The sequence below is a fragment of the Lycium barbarum genome, chromosome 4 (genome assembly GCF_019175385.1).
Source record: "Lycium barbarum isolate Lr01 chromosome 4, ASM1917538v2, whole genome shotgun sequence".
Lineage (NCBI taxonomy): Eukaryota > Viridiplantae > Streptophyta > Magnoliopsida > Solanales > Solanaceae > Lycium > Lycium barbarum.
This window is the reverse complement of record NC_083340.1, coordinates 9,313,672-9,331,654: the sequence shown is the minus strand read 5'-3', so window position 1 is coordinate 9,331,654 and position 17,983 is coordinate 9,313,672. Positions and strand designations below refer to the sequence as shown.

General features: G+C 33.8%; 2 protein-coding genes across 2 annotated transcripts; both read left to right on the top strand.

Annotated features, from left to right (window-relative positions):
* LOC132635138 (peroxisomal acyl-coenzyme A oxidase 1) lies at positions 1-8,631 on the top strand. The gene is made up of 14 exons (XM_060351401.1): positions 1-348; positions 1,779-1,887; positions 1,998-2,059; positions 2,598-2,807; positions 3,029-3,116; positions 3,212-3,374; positions 3,695-3,893; positions 4,439-4,636; positions 4,903-5,034; positions 5,907-6,027; positions 6,751-6,861; positions 7,014-7,083; positions 7,444-7,627; positions 8,212-8,631. The coding sequence occupies exons 1-14, from the start codon at positions 211-213 to the stop codon at positions 8,419-8,421; spliced, it is 1,995 nt and encodes a 664-aa protein (XP_060207384.1). The 5' UTR covers positions 1-210; the 3' UTR covers positions 8,422-8,631.
* A 5,814-nt stretch (positions 8,632-14,445) lies between these two features.
* LOC132638167 (ethylene-responsive transcription factor ERF038-like) lies at positions 14,446-15,523 on the top strand. The gene has a single exon (XM_060355137.1). The coding sequence runs from the start codon at positions 14,521-14,523 to the stop codon at positions 15,286-15,288; it is 768 nt and encodes a 255-aa protein (XP_060211120.1). The 5' UTR covers positions 14,446-14,520; the 3' UTR covers positions 15,289-15,523.
* The last annotated feature ends 2,460 nt before the right edge of the window (positions 15,524-17,983 follow it).

Sequence of the window (17,983 nt, the reverse complement as noted above, 5' to 3'; positions counted from 1 at the left end):
CGAGTATAAGCACAAACGCCCACTCCAACGACAACTACAACTACTGCTAAAACGTTCTTGGAAAACTCAACGTGTTCAATCCTTATCCTTCTTCTCTTTTTTTTTTTTTTTCAAGAATTGAATTGGGTATTTATAAGACACCCCAAAGATTGAATTTTTCATACTGTGCAAGAATTAATTTTGAGTTTTGATCTGAGAAAAAGGAGAGATATGGAGGGTGTAGATTACTTGGCTGATGAAAGGAAAAAAGCTGAATTTGATGTGGATGAGATGAAGATTGTTTGGGCTGGTTCTCGTTATAATTTTGAACTTGCAGATCGTATCTCTAAGCTTGTTGCTAATGATCCTGTAATTCCCTTTTCCTTTTTTTTTTACCCCCTCAATTTTTAGAAATTTTTTTTGACACCCTTTTGTTGGATAATCTTATTGATATGGTTGTCGGTACATATGAATCAGGATTTGTTATTATTTAGTTTTTCTTTGCAACTGATGTTTGGTTCTGTTTTGTCTGTTTGTTTGGGTGTTTGATGATTACTGTTCTTGTTTTTTGTACATGGATATGGTGATGATGAAGAGAGAGTCGCATTAACTGTGTTTAAGAGTAAAAAAGATTTGATTTTTATAAGTTTTAGGGAGCCAGTAATGTGTGTGATTTAACTGATTTTAATTCTTTTTTGTCTGTTTGATGCTTTGTTGTCTATTTTTTGTATTAACTGTGGGTGTAAGAGAAAAAAGATTTGATTTTGATAAGTTTTAGGGAGTCAATAATGAGTGATGTGTGTGATTTGACTGATATAAACTGATTTTAATTATTTCTTGTCTTTTAGGCGTTTGATGCTTTATTTTCTTGGGTTTTGTACATGGATATGTTGATGATGGAGAGAAAGTCCTTCTTAGGCTCATTAACTGTGTTTTAACAGACAAAAAGGTTTGATTTTGATAACTTTTTCGGAGCCAGTAATGTGTGTGATTTAACTGATTTTTTTTTTTTTGTTTCATGCTTTATTATCTTGTTTTCTTATACATGGATATGGTGATGGTAGAGAGAAAATCCTTCTTATGCTCATTAACTATACTTTGGCTGATTTTTTTATTTTTTTAGGGAGCAAGTAATGTGTGTGATTTAACTGATATAAGCTGATTTTAATTCTTTTTTGTTCTTTTGTTCTTTTGTTCTTTTGTTCTTTTTTTTTTTTTTTTTGGGGTGTTTGATGCTTCATATTTTTGTATTGTACATGGATATGCTGATGATGGGAAGGAAGTCCTTCTTATGCTCATTCTGTGTTTTAATAGAAAAAATATTTGATTTTGATAAGGTTTAGGGAGTCAATAATGTGCGTGATTTAACTGATAGAAACCGACCACATTCTGGAATTGAACTCTGATCAAACATTATTTAGTAGGCGAAAATGTTATTGACGTGGTGTGACAAGTCATTGTTTGGTGTGAAATTGCTCTGAAGTTCTGAGGAAAGGAAAACATAAAAATGAATGGAGCAGGTGCATTAGAATCTTTTGGTAGGAAAAGGGACTAGGTTTTGATTAAATGCTAACATGGATTTGTTTTTTAGAATGATTTAGTCAGTAAAATGTTTTTGCTTTAACAGACCACCGGTTTGTATGATTCAGCTGGTGACCGTTTTGGGGTTGAATGCTGATCAAAAACATTTTCCGGCATAATTTTCTAATAAATTGGTTTTGGAAGTAAAATAGAACGAACTGCGCTTTCTTCTATTTTTCATGTGTGTAATATTGACCGAGTGTCATTGTTGGATATAGGGCTTCAGTAAGGAGGGCAGAACCATGCTTCCTAGGAAAGAGCTATTTAAGAACACTCTAAGGAAGGCGGCATATGCATGGAAACGGATCATTGATCTTCGTCTTTCTGGTATGACTTTGTTTTAGTTTTTTAATCCTTTTAATGTGTTCTTCCAAAAAAGAGGCATCTAATCGAAGTTTCCCATTGTTTGCTGATTACCTTGAATTTCATATTTGCAGAAGAAGAAGCCACTCAGTTAAGGCGTTGGGTAGATGAGCCTGCTTTTACTGATCTTCATTGGGTAACCTCTTGTTTGACTTCTGCTTTTGCCTATGCTAAATTGTTGTTAAAAAAACAGTAACCATCCAATTCTAATGGGTCAGATAACTGACTTTTTAAAAAATGGATCAAATATGGATATTATCCACTAAAAAATGGACATCCAGAAGGATAATATAGATATTCATATTATCAATACCCATTTGTCTTCTTGTTATTTTTCATGAGTTTTTGCTTTTTGGGAGTATAAGCTTATTTTGACTTTTTGCTTGTGTTCTCACCTGACTTCTCCGAAACCATGGATAATATGGATATCCATATCATCCGTCGGTTAACCAATTTGTTATCCATGTCAAATATGGGCGGGTCGGATATTTTATCTTTTTTTTGTTTAACCGTTTTCGACCCGCCCATATCCGATCTGACCTGCCCGTTTGCCACTCCTCCTATGTTGCCACCTTGCATTCATTACTTAGAGTTGTTGCAATAGTCTTTTCTCCTTCTGTTTTCATTGCTTCAAACCCAATGATTGTGGCACCTGCCAACATTTTTCTTCATAGGGAATGTTTATACCAGCCATAAAAGGACAGGGCACAGATGAACAGCAGAAAAAGTGGTTGCCGTTAGCCTACAAGATGCAAATAATTGGCTGCTATGCTCAAACTGAACTTGGACATGGGTCCAACGTTCAAGGCCTTGAGACCACTGCCACATTTGATCCTCAAACAGATGAATTTGTCATTCACAGTCCAACATTGACGTCAAGCAAGGTAAGAATGGTCCACTACTTGTTCTCCTGTATTCCTTTTGAAAAACAGTTCTCCAATAATCTTACGTCTGCTGCTCATTTTTATCGGTTCAATATGCTATTCAGAAATGTGTCATCTCTATTAATTTAGTATAATTTTCATTCATTAAGAATTAGTGAATTCTTCATTCATTAAGAATTAGTGAATCCCCCTGATCTCTGGCTTTTTACAATTTTGAATAGTGGTGGCCTGGTGGATTGGGTAAAGTGTCTACCCATGGTGTTGTGTACGCTCGTCTTATAACAGATGGTAAAGACTATGGGATTAATGGTAAGTCAATGATTATTCATGTCACTAAATGGGGCAACGCATGCTAATGTTTCAGGAAAGATTCACTTATGTTTTATTGACTATACATATTTTAGGTTTTATTGTGCAACTACGGAGCTTGGAGGACCACAAACCTCTTCCAGGCATTACTGTTGGAGACATTGGAATGAAATTTGGGAACGGAGCATATAATACCATGGATAATGGAGTGTTAAGATTTGATCATGTGCGCATTCCAAGAGATCAAATGTTGATGAGGTTTGTAGTTTTCCATTTTCTGGTATTCAAGTTAAAAGCTCTTTTCCTCCTTTTTCCTTTATGACGGCTCCAAGATACACCCCTTGTTATAAACTTTTTTGTTTTTGTAGTTTTTAAAGATATTTCCAGCCCTCTAGTTCAGCTTCTTGTGTTTAAGTAATCTTGGGAGTAGCAATTCTAGCAGGTTTTACCTGGAGCGAGAAAAAAGAAGCTTTTTCCTACTATTAGGAAATTTTTGGAATTTCTTACCTCTAATTAAGTGAAAAAATAATTACTTTTACATTAACATGGTTGTTATTATATTGGCTTTGAAAATTCAGGGTTTCACAAGTTACAAAGGAAGGAAAATTTGTCCAATCTGATATTCCGCGACAACTTCTTTATGGGACCATGGTATATGTACGGCAAACAATTGTAGCAGATGCTTCCATTGCGATGTCTCGTGCTGTGTGTATTGCCACCAGATACAGTGCCGTTCGTAGACAATTCGGCTCTCAGAATGGTGGAAAAGAAACTCAGGTAACCTTGGATGCAATCCTGTCAGTAGTAAAGTAAATGGTCATTTTCTTATGCCTGAGGTCTGATATTTCATTTGTTGCATGCCATAATCATATTGGCACATCGGTGGTATTCTTGCATTTAACTGGTGTTGATAAAAAGGGACACTTGTAGTAAGATTTTGGATTTAAAAGTGATCTTTTCCTTTTCAAAAAAACAAAGGAAAAAAACGAAGGTTGATGAAGTTTTTGGACAGGGAAAAAAATATTGGAGCCAATTGATCTGCTCCAACATTTTCCAACTTTGCAGACTACTGCAATGCTTAGGAATCTTCTGGCTTAAAAAACTCAATAGTCATTAGACCTATGTGACTCTGAGAAAGGAATTTCTCTGCTGATTGAGCTTGATGAAGTTCTTGGCACCTCAAGAGTACAAAATCTGTTTGCTATGTGTTCCATAACTTAGCACAACCATTCATAGATTTATGTTTTCCCCAGTCAAGTTAATACGTCATTGTTTATCAGCCGGAGTTGTGATTAATGTTCCTACTGCATGCTTTTATGCAGGTGATTGACTACAAAACTCAGCAAAACAGGCTCTTCCCCTTGTTGGCTTCTGCGTATGCCTTCAGATTTGTTGGTGAGTGGCTGAATTGGTTGTACACTGATGTTACACAAAGACTGCAAGCAAATGATTTCTCAACTTTGCCTGAGGCGCATGCATGCACCGCAGGGTTGAAGTCTTTGACCACCTCTGCCACTGCTGTAAGTAATCTCCTAAGCAATCTTCATTTGTATTAGGATAAGTTTAGCAATTAGGTTTTCTTCAATTTGTGGCTTGGACTGCTTATAAACAGTCAAATTTCTCTTGCCTAATCAAAAGAGAAATTTTAGTTTGGACCTGCCCTTCTCTTAAGCTGTTACTTGATTAAACAAAATGGAGGAAAAGCTATTCTCTAAGTGTTGATTTGAATCCAATATCACGCCATTTAACATAACATGCTTCTTGCATGATTGCGATTTTATTCCAGGATGGAATTGAAGAATGCCGAAAGTTATGTGGAGGTCATGGTTATCTTTGCAGCAGTGGGCTTCCAGAATTATTTGCCGTTTATGTCCCTGCCTGTACATACGAAGGAGATAATGTTGTGCTACAACTACAGGTAAACTAGATTTTGTACGGTTTGACATACCAGTTCTCAGTTTTTGTTTGTCTTCCACTCATCGAAAGGAAAAGATTAAAATCTTGCTTGTTTCCATTTTATTCCAAAATTTTGAAGTCCTTTTAAAGGGATGGTGTGGAGTCGGAGATTCCTTTAGCTCAGCTGGTTCAGTAGTGGTCATTTAAGCTTGTCAATCATATTTACCTTTTTGGGCAGATAATCGTTTTTATATAAATTCTTTAATCTTGAGTTTCTTATTGATCTTTAAAAACAATCTAGCAGTTACAGAGTCTTGTTTCTGGTTTTCGCATTTCAATTTAATCTTTTGTTAATAAAATGGGAGAACCATCAAAGAAGAAAAGAAGTATTGAGGAATTTCTGGAAAATGTAAAATTCTATTTTATAGTTCCAATCTCCTGTACTTTTCCCTCCTTATCAAGATCTTCCAGAAGTTATAGATGTTTTATAATTTAGTCAATTGGTGGTTGGAACTAGAACCAAGGTACTTTAAGTACTGAGATCATAATTGTTACCGAGGTGACTTAAGGTAATCTTTTTGGAATGGAGGAAGTAGATAAGAAAGAGTTGATGATAGCAGGTTGATTTCCATGAAATTAATGGATGAATTTAAATGTTTATAGAATCAGTGACTTCAATATGGCAATTCTGTGCGGGTTTTTTTCTTTTTTCCCCCTATTTCTCTCCCAAAAGCAAGTCTCTTGACGTTAACTTGAATTATCTATATTGTAAATGAGCAAGTGAAGTGCAATAGATGCTTATCTAATTTATGAAGTCTTAATGCATGGACTTTTTATCCTAATATTATATTTAGATCCCGTTCTCCACTATGAACCATGCGGTGTTTCATGTAGGTTGCAAGGATTCTTATGAAGACTGTTTCGCAACTGGGCTCTGGAAAGAAGCCAGTGGGTACCATAGCTTATATGGGAAGAATTGAACACTTGATGCAATGTCGTTCTGATGTGAAACAAGGTAAAGTCCTTGCAGCTGATCGTTCATTGTCATAGTACTATTCGTTCTGAGAGTACTTAGGGGACGTTTGGTTGCTAGTTAGGAAGTGAGTTATTCATGTAGTAAACTAGCATAACTAGTACCACGTTTGGTAGCATTTTAGTTATTATGTATTAAACTCAGCACACCAAGTACAGTGTTTGGTTACCAATTTACAATCCCGCATATCTAATACATGTATAAGTTATGAGAAATTGTATGTACTCCCTCCGTCCCATTTTATATGAAGGTGTTTGACTTGACACGAAGTTTAAGAAATAAAGTAAGACTTTTGAAACTCGTGGTCTAAAACAAACCATAACAATTTGTGTGGCTAGAAATCATTTCATAAAGTTGAATTGTTACTAAATATAGAAAGGTGTCATTCTTTTTGGGACCGACTAAAAAGGAATGAGTGTCATATAAATTAGGACGGAGGGAGTATTATTTATGCAGGATAGAAGGTGGAATAACTAAACCCTGCATTACTTTTCCCTGCATACCTTTTCCCTGCATACCTTTTCCTAATCAGTTGCATTAGGAAAAGGATCCGCTTGTGATATTAATACGTGTAATTTCCCCGCTTTTGCTTGCATAATGTTAACCATGTGAGAAGGCCTGTAGTTTCGCCCTTCAGATATCCTCCTGTGTTTTCTGACCTACAAAAAGTTGGTTGCTGATTGTGGTTATTTCCATCTCCTGCAGCCAAGGACTGGCTGAAACCTAGTGCAATATTGGAAGCATTTGAAGCAAGGGCTGCCAGGATGTCTGTTGCTTGTGCTCAGAATCTTAGCAAGTTTGATAATCCAGAAGAAGGTACTCACTATCAAGTCTCTGCGGCTTTCTTTTTCACTTCTGTAAATTTTTATTACCGTCTAGTTTAAAGTTTCTGTATGAAGTTTCAGCTGTCTTTTTCTCGCAACAAAATATCAATTTCTAATTTTCTTGCTTTGCCCTCCTCTCTTTAGGTTTTGCAGAACTAGCAGCTGATTTAGTTGAAGCAGCAGTTGCTCATTGTCAGTTGATTGTCGTCTCCAAGTAAGCTTCTTTACTGCATTCTCTTCCAGTAAAAAGCCTAACAATGTCATGACCCTGCGAACAAAAATTCGTTCTTCATAAGTACTATAACTACAAACTGTCCAAATAGAAAGATCGCATAATTTACTGTATTGACTATTCGTTTTTAAGCTGTGTTTGGTTTGAATGATCAGTCTGCTTTCGGCAATGTATTCAGCTGAAAATGGTGAGATCGTTAATAAGGAGGAGTTATTTTAGTTAGTAATGCATGAACTGTATCTGCTTTAAGCTTCTCGGTATTGGAAATTTTATGGGGATTTTATTGACAATGTTCTGGAATTTAGACATTTTGTTTACTAATACTTCTTTTATCTCATTAAGGTTTATTGAGAAGCTGCAACAAAACATTCCCGGTAAAGGGATTAAGCAACAGCTGGAGGTGCTTTGTGGCATCTATTCGCTCTTCCTTCTTCACAAACATCAAGGAGATTTTCTCGGGACCGGCTATATCACCTCAAAGCAGGCGTCACTTGCTAATGAGCAGCTCAGAGCCTTGTATTCGCAGGTTCGTCTCGTTGAGAATTTGTTTTCGATTAAATGCCAAAAAGGGTCCCTTATCTTTGGTAGTAGGTTTAACAAAAGTGAGCACTTTTGGTCTCCGTCAAATATTTACCAAACTATGATTGTTAAACTTAACCGAAACTATTGATTTTTTTAATTTTTTTTTTTTTTTTTTAACCAGAAGCACTAAAAATTTCCATCGAATTTTGAGAAACCGCAACATAAAAAACTACATCAAAAATAATAGAAATTGCACCTCAAAAAGTTGCATCAAACTCTTGAAATAGAGTAAAAATAACATCAACTACAAAAGTTGTACTTCCAAATGTGAGTTCACGTAACATATTTTCTTTTTTCATATTTCCGATTAACTTTAATAATCAGAGTTTGATAACATCTGATGGAGACTTAAGTGCTCATTTTTGTCAAACTCCAAGGGTCAAAACTGTTCAAATGATACTTAAGGGACTATTTTGACCCACTAACATAGATAAGAGACAATTTTTGTCATTTTCTCACTTGTTTCCTGTCATTTCTGCTTGGAGAGTAAAGCTGTTTTTATTGATCCATTCCCCTCTTTAATATCAGCTTCGTCCAAATGCTATATCGCTTGTTGATGCATTTAACTATACCGATCACTACCTTGATTCAATTCTTGGACGTTACGATGGAAATGTGTACCCAAAACTGTATGAGGCTGCGTGGAAGGACCCTCTTAATGAATCAAATGTAGCTGATGGCTTCTCTGAATATATCAGGCCAATACTCAAGCAGCAACTACGAACTGCTAGGCTGTGAAACAAGAACTGCAGCCAATATACACATTATTATAACTGTTGTATTGTGCTGTGCTAATAAACTAAAATTTGAAATGCCATCTCCTTTTGAATGATGGTATCCTTTATGACTGACTTATTAAGTGGTGATTGAGCAGCAAAATATACTCCCTCCGTTCCCTTTTACTTATTCACTATATGCTAAAAATAAATTTTCCTTTTTATTTATCAATTTGGCCAATCAAGAGAGATTTATTATTTTATTATTTTCCTCCAATAGTGTTCTTATCATTAAATAACTGTATATAGATTACTAGTAGTCAAATAGATTTTCAAAGCATACTCCTTCCTTTTCATATTACTTGACTACTTTTCTTTTTACACGCCTTTTAAGAAATCATAAATAAAAGTGTATTACCCTTATCTCTTTTTTTTTATGACATGGGAACCCGCAGTCGCTATCCTTCGGGTGCGCACAGGGTAAACCCAGTGTATTGCCCTTATCTCTCTCCAATTAATTGCACTCTAATTAATATTGGTTACTTTAAAAAATAATTAATGTTAAGAATAAATTAGAAAAAATTTAATTAATTATATCTTGATTTTGTAAATGGATAAGTATTTTAGAACGGTAGTAATGTGAATAATTAATATGGGACGGAGGGAGTAGTTAATATGAGCAAATTAACAGACAATCTCCTAAAAAATAAATTCTTAAAGAAAGCGCCAAGTAAAAAATGAACAAAGTGAAAAAGAACGAAAGTGATAATTGCTTGATTGTATATTTTTCAAACAAACCCTTAATTATTTGTTGCATCGATGAAAGTAATTCACGCAACAGTTCTTTCCTTCTCAAATCCTCCTATGTAATGTAAGGGTGTGTAAAATTAAATATATATTCATAATAGCCAGTGACAGATCTAGGATTTTCATTCAAGGGTTGAAAAAAATAACAAAAACTAAATATTAAAAATAATATTGCCAGCAGAGATTGAACCTAGGACACTAGAGACAATTTTGAACATCTTGAACCACTAGAGCTAACCTTTTGCATTTGTTTAAAGTGTTCAAAAATTAATATATGTACATAAACACAGAAAATCAACCTTATACATACACTATAACATTTTACCAAGGGCGTTCGGGTGAACACCCTGCCACCCACATAGATCCGCCCCGATAACAGCTAAAGTTTAAACTATGTACACCGCGTAATTTTTCGACGAATGATGTGTCATCAGACCACCTTCACCTAAGGTAGTTCCGCTAGGGCTGCATATCGGTCGGTTCGGTTCGGGTTTCAAAGTTATCGGTTCAACCTATCGGTTATCGGTTTGTAGACATGTTAAACCATTAAAGAACCGTTAAGATATCGATTAATGGGTTATCGGTTAATCGGTTGTTGTTTGTTATCGGTTCGGTTATCGGGTTAACCGTTAAGATTTCACACAAAAAAAATTCAAGAACAAGGAACCCATCTTCAAAACTGAGCAAAAAATATTTCAACAACGAAGAACTTTTTTTGCTAGGAAGTGATTTCCCTAATTTCCCAACCACAACAAACACCCCAAAATAGAGAAATACAAAAACACATAAACAAGAGTGAGAATTAAAAGCAATGTAGAAGAAGTAAAAAATAGTTTAGTAAGTTTACATTTTCAAGTCTTCATGGAGAGTGTTCTATAATGGGCTTTAAGTACGTTTAATTCAAATAACTCAAGACACAATCAGTCCAAATTGAAGCGTAATACAGTGGTTTCCCGATTTATCACTTCAACATCAAGCTCAAATTAGGGAAATAAGTTGCAAAAGACTTTTACCTGAAAGAAACAGATCTGGATCCAGTAAGGAATTGGCCTGTTTTGCCTTTGCTTCTTCGCTAATTTCTTCTTTATCATAAATGTCTTATGAGAAGGCATTTTCACAATTGGAGATCTCCTTTAGGCGATGAGCTCAGTTGTTGATTGAAACCCTAAGAATTGAGGCTAGGTTGAATTTTGTCGGGACTGGTTTTTTTTTTGGGGGCTGTTCCTTTTGCTTTTGCAGACCATTCATGTTTTCTATTGTCTTGTTTATTCTGTAATAGTGTATTATATTAATAAAATATCCTCCACTAAGGTTTACTTAGTGGTTTCCAAAAAAAAAAAAAAAATGGTTATCGGGTTATCGGTTCACCCGTTAACAAAAATGGTCAAACCGTGACCCGACCCAATAAGCCAATAACCACAGGGCACCACCCGATACCCGAATCAGTAATTCATTAACCCGAACCATTAACCCAATAATTAGTTCGGGTTATTGGTTTAACCGTTAATATGCACAGCCCTAAGTTCCGCCATGCATGTGTTCACTTTATTTGTCCACAATAAATTTTGCATTCCTCTTAAAAAATAGTAAATAAATTGTATATTTAACTATGACTATTAGCATTTTAAAAAGTCTTGGGGATATAATTTGGGAAATAAGTAATTAAGGGTAAATTATGAAAAATATTTGATATGCTAAAGTGAATAAGTAAAAATAAAAATTTATGTTTAGTACATTGAATAAGTAAAAGTGAAACATGGGACGTAGTTGGCATGAAGAATATTTGAAAAGTTCGATGGCGATTGCCGATTAGTTCTCATTATAAGACCAATAATAATGCAACAACATCCACAATTTGTATCTTTATGCTTTCCTCATTTACCAAGTTGCAGCCTTGCAGCTCCACCACTGAGCAAAGAACGAAAAAGTAAAAACATTAAAGGTTCTGTAACGAAATAAAAGCCAAAGGCACAACTACAAAACACATGATTAGGAGTTTGGAAAACATTTTCGTAAAGAATTCGGTCAACATGTCATAATGCCTCAGGGATTTTGATATCTGCTACGAAAGTGTGATTTCACTAGATATGATTACCAAATCGTGCTTCACGTGGAGAGAGTTGTCGTATTTTTCCAGGACATTAAATTACTGCAATATAGCTTGATGCAAATTCAATGAACTAAAATCATTGTATTAATGTATCAATAGACATTTTGGTGGTTATGTTTAGCAATTGCACCGTTTTCATTTGACTTTCGGATACGGACTAACAAAGTTTTTTTGTTTGGTCAGCCAATCTAATTTAGTCCAAACATTAGTACCCACTACCCCCTCAAAAAGATAAATTCAACTCTGTGGGCTTTGGGAAGGTGGCTGAGAAGAGCAGTGAAATTCAAAGAGAAAATGCTTTGTCGTGTCTAGAAATTCAATAACTTTTGCATATCTACATATTAAATTATGCAGTCGGAGTATAATTAAGGAACTAGATTGAACCACTTTAGTAAATGTGATTCCGCCTCCGGACAAAATGTATCAAAAAATATTATTTATTGTTTAAGTACCTCTATTATACTCATTTTTTTTTGGAGCTACAATCTTCAACACTTATCACCTGTTTGACCAAGCTTCTAAAATCAACTTATTTTGAAAAATATTTTTTTTCAAAGCTAAAAGCAATTTGTGTTCACCAATTAATTTTAAAAGCACTTTTGACCAGCAATTAATGTTTGGCCAAGCTTTTAAAAGGGTTTCTAAGTGTATTTTTCTCAAAAGTATTTTTGGACAAAAGTTTTTTTTTTTTTTAGCTTTTAAAAAACTGCTTCTGCTACTCTCTTAAAAAACTTATTTTCTCCCAAAAGCTAGTCTGGCCGAACACCTCACCTTTTTTAAAATAAGCACTTATTTACTGTAGTACGCAGCGCACACGAGGGAAAGGAGTTACGGCCAGCTACCTCCACAAAGGGAGAAAATATTTATGGTTTTTTTTTTTGTTTTAATTTCGTGTTTTGTATTAGTTTTGGGATTCGACTAATTAGGATTATCACCGGGAAGTTTCATTTTGAGGGTAAAGCACTCTCTATCAAAGGTGATTTCATACTCATGATTCAATCCCGATATTTCTAATTAAGGATAAAAGAATACTTATTATTCCGCAATAATCTTTCATCGTAAACGTTTATGGATGTAATCAATGCTTCAATCAATCATAGATCAAAACATATCGAAGTGTCCAGAAGGCGCCTAATAAAAGCACCAAAGTTTCTTTATCTTTTTAAAACTTTGTTTTCTTTTATTCAATTTTTTCCCTTCAAATCTTGTTCTTTTATTGATGAAGATATTGTATCTGTGGACTACCATGAAGGAGGCCCATCTATTGCCAAAATGCTTAAGGAAACTACAATCACCAAAGGGAAATAGACACATGCTAAACATGTCAACGAGGACTAATTGTGGAAAACATGGGTGTCTATTCAAGGACAAATGTTTCACTTGTTAGTAGGGGTCTACATCGGATTAATTCAAATTTTTTAAACATCATATCAAATCAATTGCTTCAGTTTTTTAAATTTATACATCAAACCAAACTAATAAAATTCGGATTTTTCAACCTCATGTTTTTCGGGTTATTCGGTTCTCTCGGGTTTTTTGAATTTTTTTTCGGAATAGTCTTGATACAAAACATATAACTTTTACTTCAAATATTTCTTTAGCCCTAGTAAGGTACAACTATATAATTAAGATGTCTTTTAAGAAAATAACACAAAAATGTGAGAAGAGTGATGACATTGTATTAAAATATTTAACAAATGCTAACAAAATCGGTTAAAATAAATATTGCTAATTAACAAGCCATAAAGAAAATGACCATAATCTAAAAATATTAAGTCATGCTAAAATAAGTACGACAAATAAGTATTAATTACATGACAGAGAAAAAAAAAACTTAAGTTATGTATTTTCTCTCTAAATCAATCATGCAAACTAAAGAATAAATATCCAACATTATTGTCATTCCTAATGGTAAATTGAATTTCTTTTGTTAGCATTAGTGTTGAGTTGGATTTGGTTTGAATTTTATTTGAGTTACTAACATCCATGGGATATAAAACTTATTGACGTTCAAAATTCTAAGTTCAAGCTTGAATAATATGATAATAGATAAAAAAACTACGAAAAAATTTAAGAAATATTTATAAATTACATTACAAATAAATATTTTTATGTATAAAATATTTTAAAAATTGAATACATATAATGTCGGGTTGGTTTGATTCGGTTTGACTTTTTTAGTTAAAACCAAAGCAAACCAATTACGGTCGGGTTTTTTTTTCAACACCAAACCAAGTCAAACCAAACTAGTCGGATTTTTTTCTCGGTTTGACTCGATTTATCGGTTTGATGCGGTTTGTCGGTTTACTTTGTACACCGTACTGGTTAGTAACACTACAGAGAAAAGTTTGTTTTTGGGACATGACCTACTATGCAAGTCCACTTTTTAGTTGTTTCTAAGTTGGTCACACTATGCAATCTCTATGACTCATGTCACACGCACAACAAAATTATCATTGGAGAGTCATTTATGATTAACGGTACTTTCACTCTTAGTTTCTAGTAGATTAAGAAATCGATGTACCTAATTACCGTAAAACGTAAATGGTTAACTCCCTTATCTCAAAGCCCATCGTTCATCTCAAAACACAAACGAGTAATAGATTTTTGTACAAAAGAAGATTAAATGGCTCGGCTAAAAGTCACTTGGCTAAGCTACGATTTGCAACACTTTTGGAAGAGTTATCTGTTTTGGTACAAATTTTTTGAAATCAATTTTCATGTTTATTTGTATAAACATAATTGTTGACTATTGGCTTTATACTCTATAAAAGAAGATGATCCCAGCCAAGAACTTATTGGTGATTCTTTGTCTATTTCTTCAATGGTCCCTTTTTCTTTTTAAGTGAAAATTGTTGAAAAAACAAACAAACTACCGGAAGTTACATTTTCTGGCTATAGTGATCCTTTTGTTACTAAGGTGATAGTGTTATGAATTTTAAGTGACAAAATAAAGTTGTGTAATATTGGTGCAGAAAATATACTAATATTAGTTCTTTGACCGTTCATGAAATTTAATATGTTATATATAGAGATATTTGCTTTATACTTTTCTTTTTCTTTTTCTTTTTCTTTGGGATTATTCCATCTCGACTAAAAAAGATAAAAGTGACAGAGAGCCAAAGAACCAAAACACTATAAGAAGCTCAATCTGTAACTCCATCCTCAAGTTCTTCACTAACTCAAAAAAAAGAATTATCACCAATGGAAGGCAAATCTCTCATTACTCTCAACAACATTAACAACCAAACAACCTCCTCCTCTTCTTCTTCTTCTTCTTCTTCTTCCTCATCACTCACAAAAAGACCAACAACCTTAGCATCATCAAAACAAGAAACCACTTACAAAAAACCTAACTGCAGTTACAATACTGAAAAAACCAAGAAAAATGATGATTCAGAACACTCTTTATACCACGGTGTTCGAAAACGTAGCTGGGGAAAATGGGTGTCTGAAATTCGCGAGCCGAGAAAAAAATCAAGAATTTGGCTAGGTACATTTGCTACAGCTGAAATGGCTGCTAGAGCACATGATGTTGCTGCAATTGCCATTAAAGGTCCCTTAGCTTTACTCAATTTCCCTGAATTAGTCCATCAATTTCCTAAACCAGCTTCGAAATGTGCTAAAGATATTCAATCTGCAGCTGCAAAAGCTGCAGCTTTAGATATTTCTTCAAGAAATTGTATGGTAGAAAAGTGTAAAGGTGAGTTAATGGAAGTGTCTTGTTCTCCTGAAGAAATAGAATCAAGAGAATCATCATCTTTAAGAAGTATTGAGGACCCTTTTCTTGATTTGCCTGATCTTTTATTGGATCTTAGTCAAGAATTTGATAAGTTTTGTTACTATAATTCACCATGGGATTTGACTGGAGCTGAAAGCAATGACACTAATTACTGTGAATTTTGGCCCGAAGAAGATCTCTGTTTGTGGGATTACAGCCACAGAACTGATCTCGAAGTCCCGCAGTGGTAGCAGTATAATTTTTCGACGAAAGAGATTCAATTGAACTATGTATTAATATTGAAAGATACCAATTTGTGGGATAACATTAACGGAATCGCACTCGAAGTCCCCAACTGGACCGGTGGGGGATTCAGTTTGATACAGAGTTTAGCAAAAAAAGTGAAACTGAGTGACAAAAAGCTAGTAATGAAGTAATGAACCTTTCATTGTAAATAACCGATGAATAATTATTTTCTTGATTTTACTTTTGTTTTAGTTACTGCACTTTAATACTAGTATTTTTTTTTTAGCTTGCTTCTTTTGGTAAAAATTAAGGGAATATTCATTTACCCATTATGGAAGAAACTACAACTGGAATCATGTGGAATTTATCATTTCATGCACGACGTTTGACAGTCTTTTTATTACTATTTTCAGTAGGTAAAATATTTTTATTCTTCTGCAAATCAGAGCTGATATTCCCTGAAAAGAGAAAAAAAAAACACGTGAATGCAAAGCTCGGTCACCTCAGTTGTAAACAGAAAACGGCGGTGAGACAAGAGGTTTTCCTTTTTCTTTCACTTTTCATTTTTTTTCATTTCTTTTCTTTGCCTTTCCTTTTTTCAAAAAAAATAAAAATAAAAAACTAACTAATGGGCTAATATACACTTTGGACAAATAACATTGCAGTGAGATACTTTTGGCAGATGACATTTTATTGAGATTACAGTCATAGTTTCTCTTTTTTGGGTGACAAACTGACAATAAGTACTTGCTTTTCTTTCTACATGCAGTTTTTGCCTTACTTTAATGGGTCTAATCCAAGATTTTATGGATTCCGAATTCATTGCTTATTGGATTCTCTATTATTTACTCGTATTAAGTGAATATCCTAATACAAATACAAGATATTCCTATAGGCTAAAGTTACTCATGTGTTCTACTGAATTTGTAACTTTCGCTCATGTACAAATCAATTTTTTTCACACTTCAATTATTTTTACTAGGTACCTATTATCTCTCAGCAATACAAATCGTGATAGTTTTGTCCATTACGGTTAAGACAAATAAAAGAAATCAACCACTAAATTTTTTTATATATCAGTGAAATTTTTATCATGATCCTTGCCCCTTACGTGTATGAGAAACTAAACTCATAAAGAAAAGTTCCTACACTTATTTTTTACGTTCTTTAAAAACGTCTCATTTAGTTAACCACTTCACTAAATAGAAGCATAAGAATAGATTTTAAAAAATTAAAAAGGTAATAAATGACTTGGAATTTTTCTAAACGTCAGATATTCTGAACAAATTTAATTGACCAAAACGATTAATAGTTGAGACCGGATGGAATATTCGAAGCGTTTATGAACACGGGAACATGTAATGGCGGGTTAATAAGGGTGAATTAGACTTTCACATCGTATGGCTAGGATATATTCATACAATCATACTTTAGGCTACGAAAGGATACATTTGGATATCCCTAAATTGGGGAATGTATTAAATTGTTAATTCGTTTCAACAGTGAGACATAATTAACATCATCGTCCCGTTCTCTTTCGATATATGTCTACTTCATTTCCTTAATGTTCTGTCAATATAATATTTGGAGTCAAGGATAATAAAACATATATACCACCAACTTAATATAATTTGGAATTTTACTTTCAACAGGCGAACTTGGGCAATGGGTAAGTTTTCCAAACATGCATATGTTTTTATCTGACTATGTATACATTTGGCCAAATTGAGCTTTGGCTTTAATATTGAAAAGTCCACATAGACAAAACTTTGCGGGCAGATGCTAGACTTTAATTATGAGTAGTGACCTAATACGTAATGGGATTCATTTACAAATAAACTACTATAATCAAATTTCAGAACAAAATAATATTTGTAGTGTGTGAGAACTTAGGTGTGAGAATGGCAGGAACTCAACCTCGATCAAAGGTAAATCTAAGATTTAAATTCCACGGATTTAATCTATAAAAGTTTAAAACTTATGGGATCAAACATATAATTTATTATAATCTTAATGAATTTTTACACATAAATTATACTCCACATCGAAAGTATTGGTTCGGATGAATCCTATATTATAAGGCTACATCCGCCCATGACCCGTGAACATTCAAATCTTCTTCTTGTTGGACGATTGTTTACTCATATTCAATATTTACGCCATATTATTAAATGATGGCATACACTTTTATTATATGATCATGGTTTATTAATTAATATGTATTCTTGTTATAGTTAACTTGTCATTTAACTATAGTTTGCTGGTGTAATTTAACGTGTAAATATCGAATATGTTAAATTTTTCACCGGCCGCCCTGTCAAGTGAATCGTTTGTATTTTTGGGCATAAACAAAATACAAATTGACCTGACAGAACCAGAGTCATCTACAACAAAAGAACTTGATTTTATCCAGCTGGTTGCTATATAGTAGTATATGACACTTGACGTTTCAGCTCAATTTATCACATGAAATTAGAAATATTTAGGATTTTAGTCTAACGATAAATTGTTCATGATATGCAAGCAACTAATATATAATTATTGACGATGCGAAAACGATTCATATTATTGTTCGAGTGTAGAAGCTTATTGTTCAAAGATATTTCTTTTCATTATAATGTTGAACAGTTCAAGTGCATTCTAATAATGGATTAATTTCATATTTCCTTTTTCTTCTTTTTGTTCCTTGGGCACAATCAT